The following is a 20048-nucleotide window of genomic DNA, read 5'->3' on the forward strand; positions in this document are numbered from 1 at the left end:
TTACTGGTCATTGGGCCCACTCCTTCCCAAGGGTTGATGTGTTCCTGAGGCCTCTCCACCCCCACACAGCTTTGCAAGCGTGCAGGCTTCAGCCAAGGCCCAGCAGGGAAGGCAAAGCTGAGAGTGTGAAAGCTGGGTGGGAGGCAGAGAGGGGTGGGTGCCTGGCCCACTTTCCTTTACATGGGTGCTGACCCATGGTGGGGACAGGAAGAAAAGGTACAGGAAGGCCATGCTGGACTGGGTCACCCCACAGGACCTGCCCTGGGACTGTCTCCTGGCCTCTCCACCAGGAGCTGCTCACCCTGCTGTCACCCACATTCTGCCTGAAGGGGGTGTGGGCAGGCTCTTCTTTAATTGCTGTTTCTGTGCCCTCCCCCCACCCCCACTCCACCTCAACCCGCCACTTCCCTCCCCTTACACTCTCATCTAGGAATTCCTAGAGTTCTGGCTTCCAGCTGCCACCTCTTCTCCCACCCCAACCCTGGACAACCCACACAGCACATTGGTGATCACACATCCACCCGGGTCCTATGATCCAGTAGGACTGGGCTGGAGTCTCGTGTCTACAATAGAACATTTCTAGAAACATGGTTCTATTTCACTCCTCAACTCTACCAGGTCTCCCCTCCATCCACTGAAAGCACACTCTGAGCCTCGACACCTAAAGTGTTCCACATGGAAAATCTGAAAAAGCCCACCCTTCCGTTCCAATCATACCCTACTATTGCGGTGAGAGGAACGGGTGGTGGGGGGCAAGGCGGCAGTGTTAGCATTTTACTTAAAAGACAATGGAAACTCTGGTCTGTGTGTGTGTGTTTGTTTGTTTGTTTGTTTGATCCACTGACCATCTGGCTCTGCTTCCTTCTCTGAGGACCCTGGAGTCTGTGGTTCCACTGACAGCTCCGACTTGGGGGGTGGGGGGGAAGGGCCTCGCCTGCCCTGAGAAAGCTCACCAGCCAATCTCGTCACTCCTGCACAGCCTCGCTGAGCCCTGAGGGAGAAAGTCTCACCATCCTGTGAGCTCCCAATCCTGCCGGGGAACCCATTAGGGACTCCTCCCTGGGTTATCTCCCTCCCATGTTCCATTCCCCGCAGGTCTAAGCACACTGGCTCGCTTCTCCCCATACTGCCTTCTCCCTGTCCGAGAAAACCAACACCGCTTACGAGACCGTCCTCAGCTTCCCATCTCAAATGCTACAGAGTGATCCACAAGAGCGCCATGATGTTCTTCTTCCCTCCCCAATCAGTCCCCCTGTTTCCAAAGACAGCCCCCTTCCTTTGCTCCCCCAACCTGCTGCTTCTCCATCTCCTCCATCAACCATTCCCTCTCTCTCCCTACAGGTGATGGAGGAAGGGGCGAGATGAGGGTGGATATGAAAATGTCTTGGAGCTAGAACCAATGGGACTTGTTCGTGAATTGGATGTTGAGATGGAGATGAGGGAAAGTCTTGGGTGTCTGTCTTCTCCACTCAAAACCCCCCAGGCAACTTGAATTCACCATGCCCAAATTGAACACATCCTGTAAGCGTACTTAAAGATGAACTAAATGAGGTCCAGAGGTCAGAAAGGTGTCCACAGTCACATAAGCCATAAAGTAGAAGAGTTCAAATTCGGCTCAATGGCTGCCTTCCCTCCAAGCCCATGCTCTCAACTACCACATCATGTGTAGCTAGTATTCAAGACATACCTGGCAGACGTGGTCACGGCAGGGTAATTCTCCAATTCAGAGGCACAAGCTTGGGGCCTGCTCTGTGGGCGTGTAACCTATATCATCACGCAGGGCCCAGTGCTTGGCTTAGTGCTCTGCTGCTGCTGCCTTGACATTCTTAACAATTCCTGAAGCAGGTGCTCTGTATTTTCATTTTACCCTGAATCCTACTAATCAGGTCACCCAGAAATCAGGTGGTTCTACAAATGAGAATGGCCCAGGAGGCATGTCTTAATGCGTATTGTCGGGCCCCTTCCTAAGGTTCTAGCTCTGGAATAAGTTCTTTGATCCTCCAAGTGTCACAAGCATTCCCAGTGAACTCCTGGGATGCCGCCCTCTTAAGCAAAACACACTTGGAGGCCCTGTAAAGTCAACTGCAGCTTCCTGTTCTTCCACACGGTGGCAGTATAACCCCAGTCCCTCTCCACTGCCAGGTTTTTAAACTTCAACAGGGAGGCTGGATCTGGAAAGTGAGCAATCCCTGCCCAGCCCACCACCTTCATCCATGTGCCTTCCCTCTGCAAAGGTTTCTGGGTCATTTACACATCAGTGTGGTTCTGGTAGCTACCGCCACAGTGGTGCTGCTCACCCCCCACCCTGGCCCCCCAGCTCCAAGTCCACCTCTGCAGAGGTTTTAGAGCACAAATAAGGAGACTGTGGCAAGTGACTTGGAACTTGGCAGAAGACGGTGGCATCCTCAGGAGCATGTCACAAAAATGTTCCAGAAATGACCCAAGCAAGCCGGCTACCATGGGGCATGAGGGCTGACACGAGGGCTGACCCCAGCAATAATCCCATAATATCCCTCCCAGTTCATACAGTTCTATCGTTCTCAAAGCACGATCGCATCCGCCATCTCACCTTGACTCCAGCCTGTTACTCGAGGTGGAAACCGTCCCCATGAGAGAGATGAAGGAGACAGGCTCAGAGAAGGCAAGTGACGTAGCTCCAGAGCAGTGGCATGGGAAGCAATGTGACTGGATTCCAACCCAGGCCTCCTGACGCCAGCATTTTTCTTGCCTCACCCCCAGCTATGCATTAGAATCACCCAGGAAACCTTTAAAAAAAAAAAAAACACCTGCTGCCTGGGCTTCACTTCAGACCAATCAGATCGGAATCTTTGAGGTGAGGCACCCTCAGTCATCCAAATGTTAGCCCAGGTTACACGCCGCACTTCTCCAGAGAGCCAACAGGGGGTGCCCAACCCCAAGACAGCAGCTAGGAGCTGCTGGCTGTAACTGAGGGGACAGCGGATGGGTGGCCAGCACCCAGCTTTGAATAAAAGAAAACCAGACCCCAAAATCCAGCCAGGGGCCCAAAGCACTGCAGGGCCCCCAATTATCCCACAGGGGGCGGTATAACTCCAGGCTGAGCAGCTTGCACACTCGAGTCAGAGACTTCCGAGTCTGGGACTGGAGTTTGGGCACCTCTAGGGACCTTTTTCTCACCCATAAAGCGGAGCTAGTGATAGCACCTCATTTGTGGATTCATGAAGATTAACTGAATGGATGTACTTCCGGGATGGCCAGCCACTGGCTAAGAGCCCAGAGGTAGGCGGGGATGTGTCACTCTGGGGGACCTGGCTTCCTTCTCATCTCCCCCAGGTGAGGCCCCGGTGTCCTCTGCTGCAGGAAGGACTCAGACCCTGACCCAGAAGAGAGGGTCACAGGGAAGTGGGGCTCTGCAGTCTGTGCTGGGGAAGGGGGAAGCTTGGGCAGTGTCTGCCTTCCCCCATGGCCCGGTGCCATCAGCAGCCCCCCGCAATTCACCAGGGGCTGAGCCCCACAGAACGGAGTGTGTAGGGCGCCTGCAGGGGATTCTGCTTCATAAAGGGGGCGCACATCTATGCCTCGGTCTTCTTTAATATTTGCTGTTCTGGGTCCAGTGACTGGGTCCTCAGAGAGCTGCCCCGGGTTCGGAGGCTGTGCGTCCGTGAATGCACTGGCCCACAGCAGCCCGCTCCCTGTCCCTGGGGCTGGATGGACATCTCCCCGCGCAAAACGGAGCTCTCATTGGAGGGGCCAGAGGCCCCAGTTCCAGTGTTTCTCCCTTTGGAGTATCATCTGAATGTGCGAGAGGGAAGACAGGCCTGCTCTGCCTCCCCTCACCCTGTGCCCACAGGGTGGTGGGGGCAGAGGGGGCGGGGGGGACGGCGGGATGGGGGTGAGGGCCAGGGACTCAGCTGGGGGTCCAGGCAGAGACACTGGGTCCTGGGGTCACAAGTGAGGGCTCCACACCTTGGTTCCCACAGGCTGAGACCATGGGAGGGAGATCTGCCTTCCTCATGCCCCATCCTCCTCCTTCCGGTTTCATATGGGAAGCGCAGGCTGGGCCTTTCCCACTTCCCTAGAAGTTGGGGGCCCCAAAGACTCAGGAGAAAGACACGCAATTTATTTTTCTTTTCTTTATTCTTAAGCAAGAGACTCGGGGGTTCAAAAATAAAGATTTCTTCTTCCCCCTCCCAAACCTGGACCCCAGCTCTGCCTTGGCAGGCACCCCTCCCAGCGGGGGTCTGAGAAGTGGGTGCAGCCTCTCCCGCCGGGAGGGGCAGGCAGCGGCGTGCCAGGCTCGGTGCGGGTCTCTTTCCCGGTATAAATACATGTGTCACACTCCCGGGAAGCCCTCCCCTCCCACCACCCAGGCACCCTCCTCTCCGCCCGTGTCCGGAGAGGGCCGTGGGTGCCAGGCGCCGCTGGCTGCGGTTTACTGCATCCGCTCGGTGTAGTAGCGCTGACACTCCGGGTCCCCGCGGACTGTGGGGGATCCCTGCAGCGGCTTCCCGGTGCTGGGGTCCACGCACCAGCACTCCCCACGCTGCCCGTTCACGGCCATCTTGCACTGGAGAGAGAGGAAAGGAAACCGTGAAGGACAGCCTGCGGCTGCAGCTGCCATGGGGTCACTCCGGCCTGCGCCGAAGCCGGGCTGCAGGGTGGTGTGTCTCTGCTTCACTGCACCAGGGGGTGCTAAAATGCAGCTGCCTGTTCAGGGGGCCAGGGGTGAGCCTCCCCTTGGGCAGAGTTAACACTAGAGCTGCTGGCCCTGTGGCTGCACTGGACATGCAAGGCTGCTGGGGGCACCCAGCGGTGGAAGGACTCTGCCCCAGGGCCAGGGAGGTCCCGCCTGGGTGGCCAGGATGGAGCTGAATCAGAGTGTGCGGTGACGATGCTCGTACACGGTCAGGCACCACGTCAGCATCTATAGGCTGCTCGTTACAGTTTACATCTAACACGTATGATCCTGGAATCCTCACAGCCCCCGTGGGAGGAAGCCTGGCTCTCAGGCGCTCAGCTCTCAGACCTCAGCGGGTTTCGGGTGTGGAGGGCAGGGCTGAGGCTCCCCAGCGGCCCCGGGCGGTCCTCTCACCTGTTTGAGGTTGTACAGGCCGTCCTTGTCGCAGTTGGGGATGTGCAGGGAGTAGAGGTGCTCCAGGGGGCCCCGCTCATCCGGGAGGCGCATGGTGGAGATCCGCTCCAGCACCTGGTCCAGTTCCTGCTGGCACGGCGTCTGTGGGGGCGGGCGGGCGGCACAGAGGGGGCTTAGAGACGGCCCTGGGAGCGGCCCCAGAGAGAAGCTCACGCCTGGGAAGGGACTTCCCGGAGGCCACGTGGGTAGTTGGTGAAACAAGGGGATTCTGACACCCGGCCCAGGGAGCTTACTACCATGTGTGCCCATCCGCCCCTGGAAGAAAGCCGCAAGGCTGTGAGCCTTCACGCCTCTCCTCCTCCTGCACCAATGGCTCTCAGGGGTCAGGATGGAATCTACTTGCAAACACTGCCTTCAGATGGTTGCCTCTGGATCTCCCTACCCCGGCCCAGTAGAAATGGCCCAAGCTCCATTCCTTTCCATAAACCATCAGGGGCCAAGATCCAAGACGGCAGAGCTGGGCTGGAGAGAGGAGGGGAAGCTGAGGGAGGGGAGCACATATCGCAACACGAGCGAGCGAGCAAACGAGCTCAGGTGCTCCATCGCCACCTCTGGCACCCCTGCTCCTGCCTGTGTTCCACAGCCACCCAGAGAGGTGGCGGTTCCAGCAGGAAGGGGTTTCGAGAAACCACAGGCCCTGTCCATGTCACAGCCACAGACACCGAGGCCCCTCCCAGGAGATGCTGATCTGCTGTTGGCCCTCAAGGTTACCGAGGGTAGAAAAGGAAAGTCCTATTTGCCTGCTGGCAACACAGAACGTTAAGATCTTATCGGGCTGCCCTCCCCACCGTGAGATTCCCTCTCCATGTCCCCCACCCCTCCAACGAGACCCGACCCCTCTGACCCTGGGAGACGAAGGCCAGAGCTTCTTGGGGTCCTCCGGGCCGGGGGGGTGCTTGCCACCCTTGCCCATCTGGCGATGCTGGTCGTTGACCTTCTCCCGCAGCACAGCCATCTCCTTCATGCCCGGGGTGAAGGCCTTCCGGCCGGCGCTGCCTCCACCTCCCAAGATGGTCGCTTCCCTAAACGCAGGGTAGTTATAGTCTGCGGAGAAGCAGAGAAGTTCCAGAGAGATGGGCCCTCCAGGGACTGTCTGGAGCCCTGACAATAAGGAGGACGCAGAGAACTAACAGCTAAGCAATGAACTGAGTGATTCCATGGATGACCCATTTCCGCGGCACAGCGACTCCTCGGTGGGCCCTATGCCTCCCTCAGCGTCTGCTCTGCTCTGCCTCCATCCGGGAAGTAGAGCCCAGAAGGATCGCTAGGTCTGTCAGGCCCTCCCTGTGGAAGGGTGTGAGTCCCTCCCGGGTCCATCATTCTCTAGGAGAAAGACCTCCCAGAGTCACCGGTCACTAACCCCCCATTTAAGGGACTCATCATTTATGGTCTGAAAGGGCATGGATTGGGTGAGATTTTAAAACATGGAGGTGGAACCATCACTGTCAAAACCTAGTTTCCAACACCTTCATTGTCGTGTTGGCTCTTCATTTGCTTGCTTGCCCCTCCTGTGGGTCCCCTGAGGCTGCTACAGTCATACCCCTGTACCCCGATTTGTTCCCCGTGACACCACGAGCACCAAGAACAGGAACGACAACCTGCTCAACGTTGAAGTTTCATCGTATCACATCCTGACATGTGTCCGAGGAACATCGATTAAGTCTCTTTGGACTTTCTCGAAGCGCCAATCCATCACCAACAGAGAAAAGCTCCTATTGTGTGCCCAGCTCTGGTGCTCGAACCACCGACGGGACCAAAGACGCACCCTTCGAACAAGCCCTAGAAGCCAGCGCTCAGGACAAGGCCAGGCCCTGTGTGAGCCTGGACACAAGCTGGATGAAGAGAGGCACCTCTGGACAGGGCCGGCTCACTCACAGGGCGTAGCAGGCACGGTGCCCTGGGGTCTAGCGAGGGTTTCGATGTCTTTTAAAATCAGAAAGAAAAATAAGCATTTAGTTCCAAGAAAATGTTCTCATATACAACATGGACACGTTCGCAGTCACAAGACACTGTTATAAAATATGATTTCAGAGTATTTCTTATGAAGGAAGGGTAAGGTGACCAGACGTCCAGCTTTTGGCGGGACAGTCCTGATTTTTAACAATTTGTCCCACGTCCCTTGGAGTTTAAAAAAAATAAAAAATAAAAAAATAAAAAGGTCCCAATTTTTGGAAAGAATTCTAAAACTTGGGCTTTTTTAAAACGCAGCAAATGGTTAAAAATCAGGACTGTCCCACCAAAAGTGAAACGTCTGGTCACCTTAAGGAAGGGGCCCCCAAAGGCAAAAGTGTGTCCGGCCCACCGGAGTCAGTAAGGAAGCTCTGGTCCAGGGTCAGAACACGGGGTCTCTGGAACACGCTTCTCCCCGGAGCTGTCCCGAGATGCCACACTTCTCTGCAGTGAGGACCAGCTTGTCCGCCCGCGCAAAGGTCACCGGAGTCAGAGGCGTGCTTCCTTCCATCCCTGTACCGCTCTCACCCCTGCCAACGAACACGCCCATCGGACAAGGACATCCACGGGCCTGGTTTGCTGTCGCACGTGCTGACACTTCACATCTGAAATAAACCCCTGGGAAGGGGAACGAACGGACTGACTGGGTGGAGACCAGAAAGGACTGTGGCTGGGAGAGCCTCCTTCCTTGACTGTTACTATCTCCAGCCAAAGAGTTCAAGAATTCAGACTTCCAAGTCTCATTGCCCAAGTCCCTGTCTCACCACTTGGCCGTGAAGCTTACGCGCTCTGTGCCCCATCAGTAAAATGCAGACACAACAGCAGCCACCTCCAGTGCGTGGCCAAGAGGCATCCAAGAGATTCTGCACACATTTACAGCGCGCTGGAGGCTAGCTCTGAGCTGCTTCCACCACTACCACCACACACACACACACACACACACACACACACACACCGCCCCTGCCACCCTGAGGGAGGGAGGCCCACACCGCCTCCCACACACAGACAAGGCCATTGCCGCCCATCACCGAGCGTTTCCCATGCACGCACACAGGTGACAGAGCCGTCCTCAGAAAACATTCCAGACGCAGGACTCCAGCTAGAGATGGAATGTGCTTTCAACACAAAAATACCAAGTTGCATTTTTTTTCTGCCTAAGAGAGTTAGGTTCAGAATAATATTTATTAAGTAACCACTTATGTATGCAGCTCTGCGGGCTACAGTGCAAAGGTCACTCCAAGAAAAAGTTCTTAGTGAGCTGAATCCTACGACTGGAAAAGGATTCGGGCTTGGAGACGACAGAGAGGGACCCCCCCACAGCCAGTGCAGAGGTTGTCCCCTGAGGATTGGTAAGCATTGGCTGTTCTCTACACAGACTCCCAAGAAAATGGGATTAGAGGCAGAAGGTCAAGCTTTTCCAGAGAGAAGTGGGGGAGACAGAGAGGCAGAGCAGAGAGCCCAGTTGCATTCGGGGAGGGCTGTCAGAGCCTGAGAGGTCCTGTCCTGCTTCAGGTGTGTGGCCACGCCTTTTTCCCTGAGGTGCTGAGACAACAGCTGGAGATGAGAAAGGCTGGCGGAATGGGAAGAGATGGACGAGTTGTCCCATCTTACAGACAGCACACCTGGGACTGCCATCTGGGTCTATAGGAGCATGCTCATCCTCTCTGCTGTCATCAGAGGGGCTCCACAATCGGCAGGGGTCCGCACACCATCCCCTGACCCAGCCTCACTAAGCCAGCCAGACACGGTGCTGGGAGCTGACGCTCCAGGAGAAAGAGCTTTGAGGACTTCACACCCTGGTTTCACAGTGCTGGTGGCCTTCCTCAATGAATGGGCAGCTGTGTCCAGCAGGTCCTTGAACCCGGAAACCTCATTTTCCCCTAGGGTAACACTCTGACCTCAGCGCTCCACTGGACAGTCGGCAACTCCAGATCTGTGGGAGACCTTAGGAGCTACAAGCAACCCTAGTCCTTCCTAGGGTTGGAAGTACTAGTGTTGCTTGTAGTGAGGTGTGGGGAGAAAAGGAGAACCGTCACACATCTTCACACAGGTGTCTCCTTTCTTGTCTTTTTTCTGAAAAAACCTAGTGATCTTCCAACTGTCTCCTTTGTCTCATGGTTACGTGAACATCTGAGAGCAGGTGGTACCATAGAGATGATCTAACGCTGCCAGGAATCTGCTGTTCCCCCCAATGGGTTTACCTCCTTCGACAGGTCATAGCCCTGCACCGGTGGATTCCGGCTCACAGGCCAAGAGGATGCTGGCTGCCTTCCCACTTCCATTCTTCTTTGATGATTTCTCAAAAAACACAAACACTTAACCTTAACATATGTTGGGCAAATGAATAAATACTGTCATCTCCCTCCTGAAAAACCTCTCTATTAACATCCATGGAAGTGGATAATTCATTAACAAGCCCAGCTAGGCAAAGAATTCTGGGAGTCAAGAGCCCTGAATTCCAGTCCTGACTTTGCCACTTAGGACCCAACCATCATTTTGGCCAGGCTCTTTAATTTTCCTGAGCTCTTATCACGTCTGAATAATCCTAACTCAAAGCCTTGGCCAACGGGTCTAGAATGGTAGGAAGAACCGCGCTGGCTCTGTTTGTGATGTTACCCAGCCCGGGCTCTGAGTGATGCTAACAAGGAATGTAAGATGTGTGGGCTTCAGTGTGCTCATCTACAAATTCAGGGAGCTCGACGAGCTGACTGGTTCCCAAACATAGCTGTTCACCAGAAATCCACTGAAGAGCTATGTAAAAATGGCATCCTAGACTCCAGCCTCAGCATTTCAGACAGAAGCCTAGACTGAGATCAAACTCTGGCTTTGCAGGGCCCCATTCCTCTATGACTCACTCTCCTGCCTCAGTTTCCTGAAGAACTTCTTGGTGGTGGGAGAAAGATGCCTCTTCTTTTCCAGAGGCATGGCTCCACATACACATTTTACGAAGACACAGTCAAGTAAGCTCGTTCCACCCACCCACGGGTTCATAAACAGGCACACGTGTGTGCTTGGATGCACGCTAAGGAGCCCTTTTTGGCCAGGCATCATGGGGATTCCTGGAGCACGCCCTCCCAGCGCCGTCTCCTGAGTGAGCAGAAATAGCGCAGCCTCTGCAGAGTCTCCCTGCCTACGCACTCCCCCAGGCCTGCTGTATAAACACCAGGGTCGTTCCTGGAATCACAAAGACCCCGGGAGGGTCAGGGCGAAGGCAGACAGTTTGAGAAAACAAAAACAAGCTCACATTCAGCCAAGTTCCTCCAGGACTCTGTGAGCCAGGCTGTCCTTGAGAAGCCAGAGAAATGGATAGCAAGATGGCAAACAGCACTATCGGCTTACTCCTTCCCCTGGTTCCCAAACACTGCTCCTCTGGTTCAAACAAAGCCACCCAAGCACTTGGCAAGGTGACCTGCCTGCTGAAGGCCCAGGTGAGCATAGAGTGTGCTTTGGTGCAAACCTGGACCGGCGGCTATGGGAGCAGGGCCTGGGTCAAAAGGCAAAAAGAATGTCCGTTTACTTGCATTAGCTTTGTGTGCATCTCCACTGACTTGGTTTCTTCTTAGATGGCATTCAACTTTTTCAAATGCTTTTCTTGCTGCCTTCCAGGATCACGAGGCATGTGCAAGGACAGTTGCATTTGTGTGCAGTTGGTCTCAGAATTTGCACTCAGTATGTGCTCAATCAGTGTTTCAACAACAGGAAAGCTGACTGTCCCGAGAGCATTGGAGTATCACTATCCCGCCTAGCGTACCACCGGGGGCCCCCTTCCTAACCATCTGGCCCCAGGGCAGCAGGAGTGACTAGGAGAACAGAAAGGCCAAGAGCAAAGAGAAGCGGGAGATGGGGGAGGAAAGAGACTTCCCTTTCCCAGGACCCAATCAAACAGTCCCTGTGCTCAGTTCCAATGGTGTAACCCGGCAGGACTGCTCTCCTAGAGGAATAAAAACTGGCTCCTACTCACCTCTCTACTCCCACTCTCCCCCTTCCGACTGCCTCTTCTCCATCCCAATAAGGCTGTTGTCAGACACTCCAGGCCTGACAAATGGAAGCCGGACGGAGGATGCAGAAAGGAACTAAAAACCTGCAGAGATGTCCAGGATGTCCGGCCACACTCTCCAGCCAGCACCAGAGGCGTCCTGAATATCAATAAGTGCCTTTAACTAGGTCACCGTGCTTTCCGGTCCCTTCAGCCACACGTTCACTGACTTTGTCTGATAAAAGACGGCATCACATCAGCTGTCTCCCTGGGTTGTGCTCTGCCAGTTTCGGGGCAGCAAACAGAACCAGAGGCAATCAGCACAGCCAAGTGAGACTCCTCTCTCTGGGGCATACGTAGGCCATGGCCGGCCATCAGCCACTGGTGGAACCGTAACGAGTGACAGTGGCCTTGAAGGCCACGACTGCCCACTGGAAAACCCTCCACCACTGACTCCATTCTGGGTTTTCCAGGCAAAAGGCGGCACCCAAGCAAGCTCAGCTGTGGGAGAAGCCGCGCTGCGGACCGGGATTCTTAAGTATCTCTTTTTCATAAATGTGGCCAATCAGGAAGCATCCGAAACCAGCCTGCCCATTCCCTTTGCTCTGTGTGTGGAGACTAGAGGAGGAAGGAAGGAGGGATCAGAGCCTGCAGCACCACACCTGAGCCTGTAACACCTCGTTTGTGTTAAGTGGTTTGTGTGCATAACTTGGTGTTATCAATTGCAAGAGGCCGATAACTTCTATCCCCTCTCGCATTTGATTGGAAAAAAAAAAAAAAAGTTATTGGTTTGAGGTCAATTGTACACAGTCACGTAGGCAATGGCAGAGCCAAAAATCAAACCCAGGCTGTTTAGCGTCACAGCTCTTCACACACCAGAATGGCATCTGGTCACCAGGCATCACCTAAAGACAGACTCTCAACCTGACCTTGTAGCCCCAGCACTTCATTCCCTCTGTTTCCCCATCACCTGGCCCTCTCACCACCTCCACCTTCTCTTCCCAGTGAAGGGGCCAGCTGGCCCCTCCCACCCTCAAAAGCCTCCAGCAAACCCACCCCACCCCCTCCCAGCGTTATCTGCCTGACACACCCCCTCCCACTGCTGCACTGTTGCTATAGAAACTGCCCAGCCTTATCAGGCAGTGGCTGGGGCCCGGTATCAGGGAATTGTAGTTTGCGTTTTATCTTGGCCTCAGGCACTCAGAAAGCAAGGTCACCAACCAGCAGCAACTTGGCACCTCCTCCCAGAAGTCAACACAGTAGACCTAAAAGCAATACCCTCTGGAGCTTCGGAGAGGGACATTTTTGAGAACTTGTGCCTTAACTGCCGTCTCCCAGGGGAAGGGAGCTTTTCCCAGCAGCAGTGTATAATCCACTGCTTCGCTGCCTGTGTGCCTGATGGGACGGAGCCCGGGCATGAGGAGCTGGAGACCTGGACTCCGTTCTGGTCCCTACGTTGACGGTCGGTGCTTGCCTTGGCTTTGAACCGGAATGCGGCCAGACATACGTTCTTTATCTGTCAAGTGGGGAGATTCCTGAGGCTAAAACAGAAATGAAAAAGAAAAAGAAAAAAGTGACCTACAGACACTTCGGTAGAAATGGACCTGTCTAGGAAAAAAAAAAAAATTTAATTATCATGCTTTGCCGTGTACCCTTCGAGGTTGCCCTTGTGCTCACTGTACCCTCACAACCCAACTCAGATTCCTCCAGCTGGAAGGTCCCCATCTCTTCACTCCTATCAGAATGGACACCCTGAGCAAGCTCCTGTTGCCTCGCCTCCACCCCCACCTCTCCCAATGACTAAGGCCTTCCTGGGCTCGGCTCCCTCCTCTACCCTCCCCAGCCTCCTGGCCTCCTGAGCACAGTTCCTTGAATGAACACAGGCTGACACACCTACACCCTCACCTAATTAGAAACCTCCCCGGGCCCTTCTCCAGCCAACTTAGCCAGGGCCTGCAGGCCAGCTCTACTGGCCCCAGCGGGCGGCCTGCCAGCCCCCTCCCCAATCTCTCTCCTGCTCCCTCCCAGCAGCCAGGAAGGGATGTGGGGCTGGCGGCCAGAGGGGCTGAAGGATGGCCAAATGCCCCCCTCCTCCCACAGAAAAAGCAAAGAGAAGCAATTCCGGACTCCAGTCCCCTCTGTACTTCTTTCCGGGGGAGAGCTTTCTAAGCAAGGTCTCCCTGGTCCTGATCGGACCAGGAGTGGTGCCAGGCTTTGTTCAGGAACAGGCCCGGGCCCATGGTCAGGAGCCAAGTAGGGGAGAGGCCTGGGGGATGTCCGTGGAAAAACGTGTCCTAGAGTCCGTACACTCTGCTCACTGGGGAGGGAGGGGGGAGGGCAGTTACTCTGGAACCTGAAAGCCTGAAAGCAAAGACATTTCTCTGGACAGACTCCCCGCCTGTGGACCCAGAATCTAAGGGCACCGGCCACCCCCGATTCCCAGCGGCAACGCTGTGCTTTGTGCCCCTGTGCTGGGCCTCACAAGCACACGCTGGCCCACGAAGGCTCAGCATCCATCTCCGCTGCTTCCTGAGGCCTCACCTCCATCAGATGCCTGAGAGCAGTCATCGCTGTTCCCAGACAGACCGCCCCTCCCAGGGCTCCCTGGACCACAGAAGAAGCAGACATGAGGACCAACGCCAGCATCCCAAAAGCACTCCTGCTCTGAACAGCCCCGCTAAGACTGTCTACCACCCCCAACATTACCCCCCCACCAACCTCCACCCAGAGAATGAGGTAAACTTTGGAGGCTACTAGTAAGAAAACGTCACTTTTTTGGACGGAACATCCAGTTTCTTTGCCAGGATCACGTTCAACTTTCCGGCACCCTCAGCTCAGCCAGGATGGATCAGAAAGCCCCTTTTCCTGAATCAGGAAACGGGCTCCGGGTCTTCGCTGGTTCTGACATCTCAAAAGAACGTCCCCTTCACGCATGCCCAACATCCTGCGTATGCTAGGGGTAGCTGAGCATAACCCCATTATTCCTCAGGTTTCCCATGGAAAAGGCAGCCTCCCACCCGAGATGTGGCCTCCAGTTCCCGCATCACAGCAGGCGGGGGCCTGGTCCTATAGGTTGGCTGGCAGAGAAAGCAAGGCCCAGCCCTCTGTCACCCGTTTCTGAGCAGCAAGGCCAGCACAAGCATCCAGGATCTCAACTCTGGGGCCACCTCTGTCCCCCACGATCCCTCCACCCCATCGAGGCGCCACCGGGGGAAGCTCAAGAATGGTCCGCCCGGACATCAGCGTTCAGGCCCCAAAGAGCATCGCCCAGCTGGCCCCTAAAGAGCGCAAGCCTGCTGACTCCAAACCACGCTCCTTGTCCACTGGGCTTATCCGCATCGGAAGGATCCTTTCCTCGCCCTCTCTGCCAAGGGCTTCCCTGCCGCCTGTGAAAGTAGGTCAGAGATACGAATGTTCCGTTTTCTAGGTGAAAAAGTAGAAATCAGGTGACTCATTACAAAAGAAAATTTAAAAACCCGAGTGCTTAAGCTTTTTATGTATGATCTCCCTTTATACACACCCACACATAAGCACACGTGTACACTCGTGTGTAGACATGACCCAGTGGAGTTGGTTCTATCAATTCCTGATTTACAGGTAAGGAAACTGAAGCTCAGAGAAAATATTGATTATATCTCTGGCTGGGCCCCTCCGTGTCACGGTAAAGCCTTAGCGAGTGGCTGCCTGACACAGCCGGTTGCCCTTCATGTTCCAGGCCCACTCGCTGAGCGTCAGAAAGACCAAGGCAGCAACGTCTGTGAGAAGCTGTGCGCCAGACACTGTCCTCCAGCACAGCCGCCCTCACATGCACTCCGTGCAGGAGACACCATACAGTCAATGATATGGTAAAAACTATGCACGGGGCCAGCTGGAAATATTGGGGGCAAAGCTTTGTTAAGTCTATGACTGCCTAGCCACTATACATCTGGAACCAACACAAAATAATATTGAATATAAACTGCAATTAAAAAAATAAAAAGATGCAGCGAGCAAGTACTACAAATATACCTCCATGTAAATGTTTCAACTAGGTTTTTAAATGGAAAGAAAAGACATGCAATCATGCCTATCTCACCCACGGGGAAGGACCTCCCTCATCCCCACGCGGGTCCTCAGGGACAGGCCTGCACAGGCCAGGGTGCTCCCACCCTCAGCTCTCTGTCCCTCCCGCCCTCCAGTTTTTCACTCCATAGCTTGGACCCTCTGTTCTCTCCTGACCGTGCACACTGGCCGCTTCCATTTCTGAAGTCCCCAAGCCCCAGGACTCGGACCTGGTGAAGGAGGCAAGGGCATGCAAATAGCTGAGCCTGAACCTGAATCTGGCCATGAGGAACCGAGACTCGTCCGTCATCTGCATGTGCGGGTGTCCAGGAACAAACCTTTTGGCGGACAGGGTGAGAGACGCTGACAGGGCGAAAGGCTTTTATTTTGCCTCTCCCCCCCCCCCCCCAACAGTTCCCCTTAGTCAGAGGAAAGGTATCTATCTAGCCAGGTTCGTCTCTCATCCTAATACCTGCTAAGATGCCCTTGAGGAAGCTCAAGCCCCACACGTAAGAAATAGGGGCAAAAAGCCTCCCTAGGAAGGATGCCAGAGACAGAAGTTGGCAAAGAAGCTGGTTCATAACAAGATAAGAACAGATGAGAGGATAACCCATCTCCTGGCAGCTGCCTGCCACCTCAGCAAAAAGCTGGCCAGAGACAGCAAAGAGAAGCCAGGGGCCTGGGGCATCTGCCAACTGATCGACAGCGCCCCTGGTGGACTGAAAGGATAACAAACCTCACTCCTCTGGGCGTGGCTCCAGCAGAAGCAGCCCTAGAGGTAACTCACCCTCTTGGGAAATGTTTCAAATAGATTGGAAACACTCTCCGCACCCACAAAACCTGGCCCTGCCCTGCCAGCCACCCACCCACCTCATGTAAGGATTCGATTGGTTTCAAACATTCCAGTCCCCAATCACCTCTAATTGCATCCCGAGACAGGCTGGGCCAACGTATTTTCCATGCTGTTTCTCAAGTTCAGGCAGGTGGCTTAGACCAGGTCCCAGTTGGGAGGGGTACAGGGGAAAGGGTGTTGAGAAGACAGGATGGAGAAAACGGAAGGGGAAAAAAAAAGATGGGAACACAGAGAGGAGAGATTGAAACTAAACATAGCTCCTAGGTATGGATTCTCTTTAAAAATAATAACTTTTTGTTATAGAACCTGAACAGAGCCAAAAACAAAACCGAATGTGGGCATCATCTGTTTATTTTCTGCTCCTTCCTTTTAGCAGCCCTGGCCTGTCCTCCCACCACCACCACCACTTCGTCCCTGCAGGTGACGATAAAGCTCCTATTCTGCATTCCATTAGAGCCAAGAATTTTCTGAACGCCCTCATATCAAAACTTAACAGGTGTGTGTCCCATTTGCTATGGCAGAGGACAGCTAATCTGAGGACCAACTGGAATTTGACCTGACAATTGGGAGAGCAGTGATTCTCTCAGAGTGAGCCCTCAAATGTGTGACACTGATTATGCTCCTGGTTGCCTAATTTCCATGTTGTCCCCCCTCCGACACCCCCCCTCCTCCAACCCGATCCAAAGGACTGGTTTGTCAGGAATCTTTATTTTAAAGCTCAATGTCTCTCCCTTCCCCCCATCACCCCCCCCCCCCCTGCAGCCCTCCCACTCCCAGGGAGCCGGGGACACGGCCCCTGAGCCCCGGGAACAAAGACAAAAGAGCTGAGAGTGAAGCCGGAACTGCTGGGGTTTGCTGCCTCAGAACCAGAGGGTGTGTTTAAAATTCTCACAAGCAACCTGCTCACAGAGGATTGCGGGCTGGGGGTGGGGGCCGGGGAGGCTCGCTCTTCAGATGAAGTGGGGGGGGGAGGTGGGGGAGAGGAGGAGGCGGCAGCCTTCAGAGTTCAGGTCTCTCTCTTCTGGGCCGAGCTCCAGGCCGGACCCCAGCGCTCCCCCTGCAGCGCCCTCCCTGCCCCAGCCCAAGGTCCGCTGGGGCACAGAAGCCTCCAAACGCCCCCGCGCGGGCCCAGGCTGCTCCCCGCAGGCCCCCATCACCCCCTCCCCACCCATGCCTCAGGCACCTGCTTCCCGTGTGCCCACCGGGCTTCCCCCCACGCTGGCTCTGTCCCCTCTCACGCCGGGAGCAGTGCTGAGGAGCAGCTGGGGGGGAGGAGTAGCAGATCCAGGGCGAACACCCAGGGGGCATTCTTCACATGACCTCACCCCACTGTCCCCGGGCTCCTCTGACAACGGCCCCTCCCTCTGGCCCGCCGCTGCGGGGTGGGGAGCGGGAGAGCCGGCTTCCAGGCTGAGAGTGAGAGGCCAGAGTAATAGTGTAGGAAGAGCAGGTGCCACGCACTTTATTAAAAACAGTCAGGATCCAAGAGATTCTGTAAGCTCGCGGGCCTTCTGCAAAGCTGCCCCTGCGAGAAAGATGTCAGTTGGCCTGAGCCGGTCAGGCACCGCGGGAGGCGTCTCCCCGGTGGGCTCGGGGGCGCGGGGGGTGGGCAGGGGGCGTGAGGGGGTGACGGGGAGAGACGCAGGCCTGAGGGGTGGGCGCAGCGGTGAGCAGAGCCTCGCAGGCCTCTCTCCTCTCGGTGTGACTCTAAGGGAAGCGGGACAGAGGGCTCACTCGGAGGCTGAGGGACGGGAGCCAGAGGCAGAAGGAAGGGTCCGAGACGGTGTTTCCTTTGGAGTCCTCACAGGGGGAGACCGGGCTTGCTCTGCACTCAAGGTCAAAAGACGCCAGAGAAAGAGTAAAAGATTTCCACTCTGACCCCTAAGTCCATTCTCAAGGAGAAGGGGGGCAAACCACAGTAGGCTTCAGGGACAGTGGAGGGGGAGAATGGGGGAGGGGGTGGGGGTCTGGCAGAGGGGGGGCAGTTGTTCAATGACCAGAAACTGAGAAGCAAGAAAGAATGTTTCCACTTTTTCTTTTCTCTTTTTCAAGTTGCAGAAACTTGCTCAGACTCCCTTGCTTTTCAAACAACAGGCAGCGGACACCCTTCCCCAGTGTCTTCAGGAGGAAAGAAAAGCAGCACAGCTCCCTCCAGTCCACTGAGGCCGGAGGGAGGCTTTGTGACGTTAAAAACACACAAAAAACAAGCGAGGTCCTTAGAGTTTGGTTGTGTCCCTAAAAAACACGAGGGCCCCTCACAGAGAATCTCAGGGCTCCCGTTCTGTCCCATAGGAAGTTTTCTCAATGTAGAATGGGGGGGGGGGGCCGCAATGGATACACACCCCTCCCGTGAGAGTAGCAGCGCCCACCGCCGCCCCCACCCCCAGGCCCGCGCCCTCCAGCCCCCAGCGGGCCGGGTGCTGAGCTGGCAGGACGGTGCCCCCACCGGCCGCCGGGACTGCACCTGGCGCCCCGGCTTCAGCTCCAGGGACTCAGACGCTGGGGTCTCTTCCTCGCCCCCCATCCCCCCCCCAATGCCTGCCCTCTTTTATTTTTCCACCCAACATAGTATAAGAGCCTTTTCGTTCTCTGCGTGAGAAAACAGCGGCGTCCGGGTTTTCCCTCTAAGAAACCCACCTTGCCAAGTACCAGCCAGTCCCGGCTTCCGCCGCACACTCCCAGGCAGGCGTCCCACACGCGCTGCCTTCTCCCTGCGCCCCTTTCACAGAGGCCCCCCCTTTCAGGAGAGGTGCCCCCCCCCCTTTCAGGAGAGATCCCCTCTGTCACCTGCACCCGCCACCTCCCCCCACCCCACCCCTGCAGCGCCCTCCACCGGGACCTTCCCAGGACCACGGACCTGACCAGCCCCCTCCATCCCAGGAACCCCCCACCCTCTCTCCAAAACAGAAGTCGGGGTACGTTCCGCCCAGGGGGCCCGTCCTCTTCCCCAGATCACCAGCCAGGCTCCTCCCGGCCCACCAACCCCAGTCCCCTCGCGGGCTGGACTTTCGGGTCCCCCTCCCCGCAGTCCCCGAAGCTGCGGACGGGCTCCCTCTGCCTCCGCTCCCAAGGTCTCCGAGCCCCTCCCTGCAGAGCGGCCACCACCCCCACCCCTCCCCACCCCCGCCCCAGCTGCCCCACGGTCCTCCCGGCCGCTGCTCCCCGGCGGGTGCTCCCCGTTACCTCGGCCCTGGTCTGAGTCCTCCGGGTCGCGCACCTTCTCGCAGGTGGCGGCGCCCTGCAGCAGCGCCTGCAGCGGCAGCTCGGCGCCCGGGCGCGGGTAGCACTGCAGCCCGTGGGCGCAGCGCTGGGTGTACACGCCGCAGGCCTCGCCCTCCAGGAGGGCGCACTTGGCGCAGCAGCCGCAGCCCGGCTCGCGGGCCAGCTCCACGCAGGGCCGCGCGTTGTCGGGCGCCGGCGGCGGGCAGGCGGCCAGGCTCTCGGGCGAGCAGGGCGGGCAGCTGAACAGCACGTCGGCGCGCCCGCCGGCGCCCAGCAGCAGCAGCAGCAGCAGCAGCGGCAGCGGCGGCGGCGGGAGCAGCGCGGGCCCGGCCGGCTTCATGGTGGCCCGGGGGCGGCGGCGAGGGCGCGGACGGCGGGCAGGTGGCCGGGAGCACGGGGACCGCCTCCGGGGCTTCTGTCGGGGCGCACCGCCGCCCCGTCCTAAAGGGCCCGCTTCTCCCCGCCCCCTGCTCTCCCCTCCCCTTTGGGAGACCACCCCTTGCCCCGCCTCGCCCCGCTCTGCGGCCTCGGTCCCTCCGCACCCTCCCGCCCCGGGCTCCGCTCCCTCCCTCCCTCCCTCCCGGAGAGGAGGGACCCGTGGGTATTAGCGCGGGAACGGAGAGTGGGCGCTTCTGTCTCCTCTTTTCGGTCCGGTTCCCCACTTAGTTTGCGCGCTCCCCGCGCGGCCGGCACTGGGCTGAGGGCTGGGGAAATGCCAAGGACAAAAGGCAGGCTCTGGACCTTAAGTAGATTTCGCTCCCAGCCCCAGTGACTCCCTCTGTCCCGGGTGTTCACGGACCCGCTGAGGTGCGCTTGGGACAATGGTTTTGGTGTTGAGTCGGGAGGAGGTTCGCGCATCCTCTAGACCAGCTTAG

The 20048-nt window shown here is 56.6% G+C and overlaps 1 protein-coding gene across 1 annotated transcript; it reads right to left on the reverse strand.

Moving 5' to 3' along the window:
* Positions 1-4108: 4108 nt before the first annotated feature.
* Positions 4109-19603, reverse strand: IGFBP2 (insulin like growth factor binding protein 2). The gene is made up of 4 exons (XM_036421937.2): positions 19135-19603; positions 5976-6175; positions 5072-5212; positions 4109-4546 (listed from the first exon to the last, which is right to left on the reverse strand). Exons 1-4 carry the CDS (start codon positions 19511-19513, stop codon positions 4412-4414), a joined length of 855 nt encoding a protein of 284 aa, XP_036277830.1. The 5' UTR covers positions 19514-19603; the 3' UTR covers positions 4109-4411.
* Positions 19604-20048: the final 445 nt, after the last annotated feature.

The sequence above is a fragment of the Pipistrellus kuhlii genome, unplaced genomic scaffold, assembly GCF_014108245.1.
Source record: "Pipistrellus kuhlii isolate mPipKuh1 unplaced genomic scaffold, mPipKuh1.p scaffold_m20_p_7, whole genome shotgun sequence".
In the NCBI taxonomy this organism is placed as follows: Eukaryota; Metazoa; Chordata; class Mammalia; order Chiroptera; family Vespertilionidae; genus Pipistrellus; species Pipistrellus kuhlii.

What these genes read in the sequence shown, in the direction of transcription:
- IGFBP2 (XM_036421937.2), bottom strand. Translation starts at nt 19,513, where the DNA reads ATGAAGCCGGCCGGGCCCGCGCTGCTCCCGCCGCCGCCGCTGCCGCTG. An exon ending in GGACTCAGACCAGGGCCGAG is followed by an intron (nt 6,176 to 19,134) that starts GTAACGGGGAGC and finishes GCTTCTCCGCAG; the next exon opens with ACTATAACTACCCTGCGTTT. An exon ending in TCTGGCCTTCGTCTCCCAGG is followed by an intron (nt 5,213 to 5,975) that starts GTCAGAGGGGTC and finishes CCGCCCCCACAG; the next exon opens with ACGCCGTGCCAGCAGGAACT.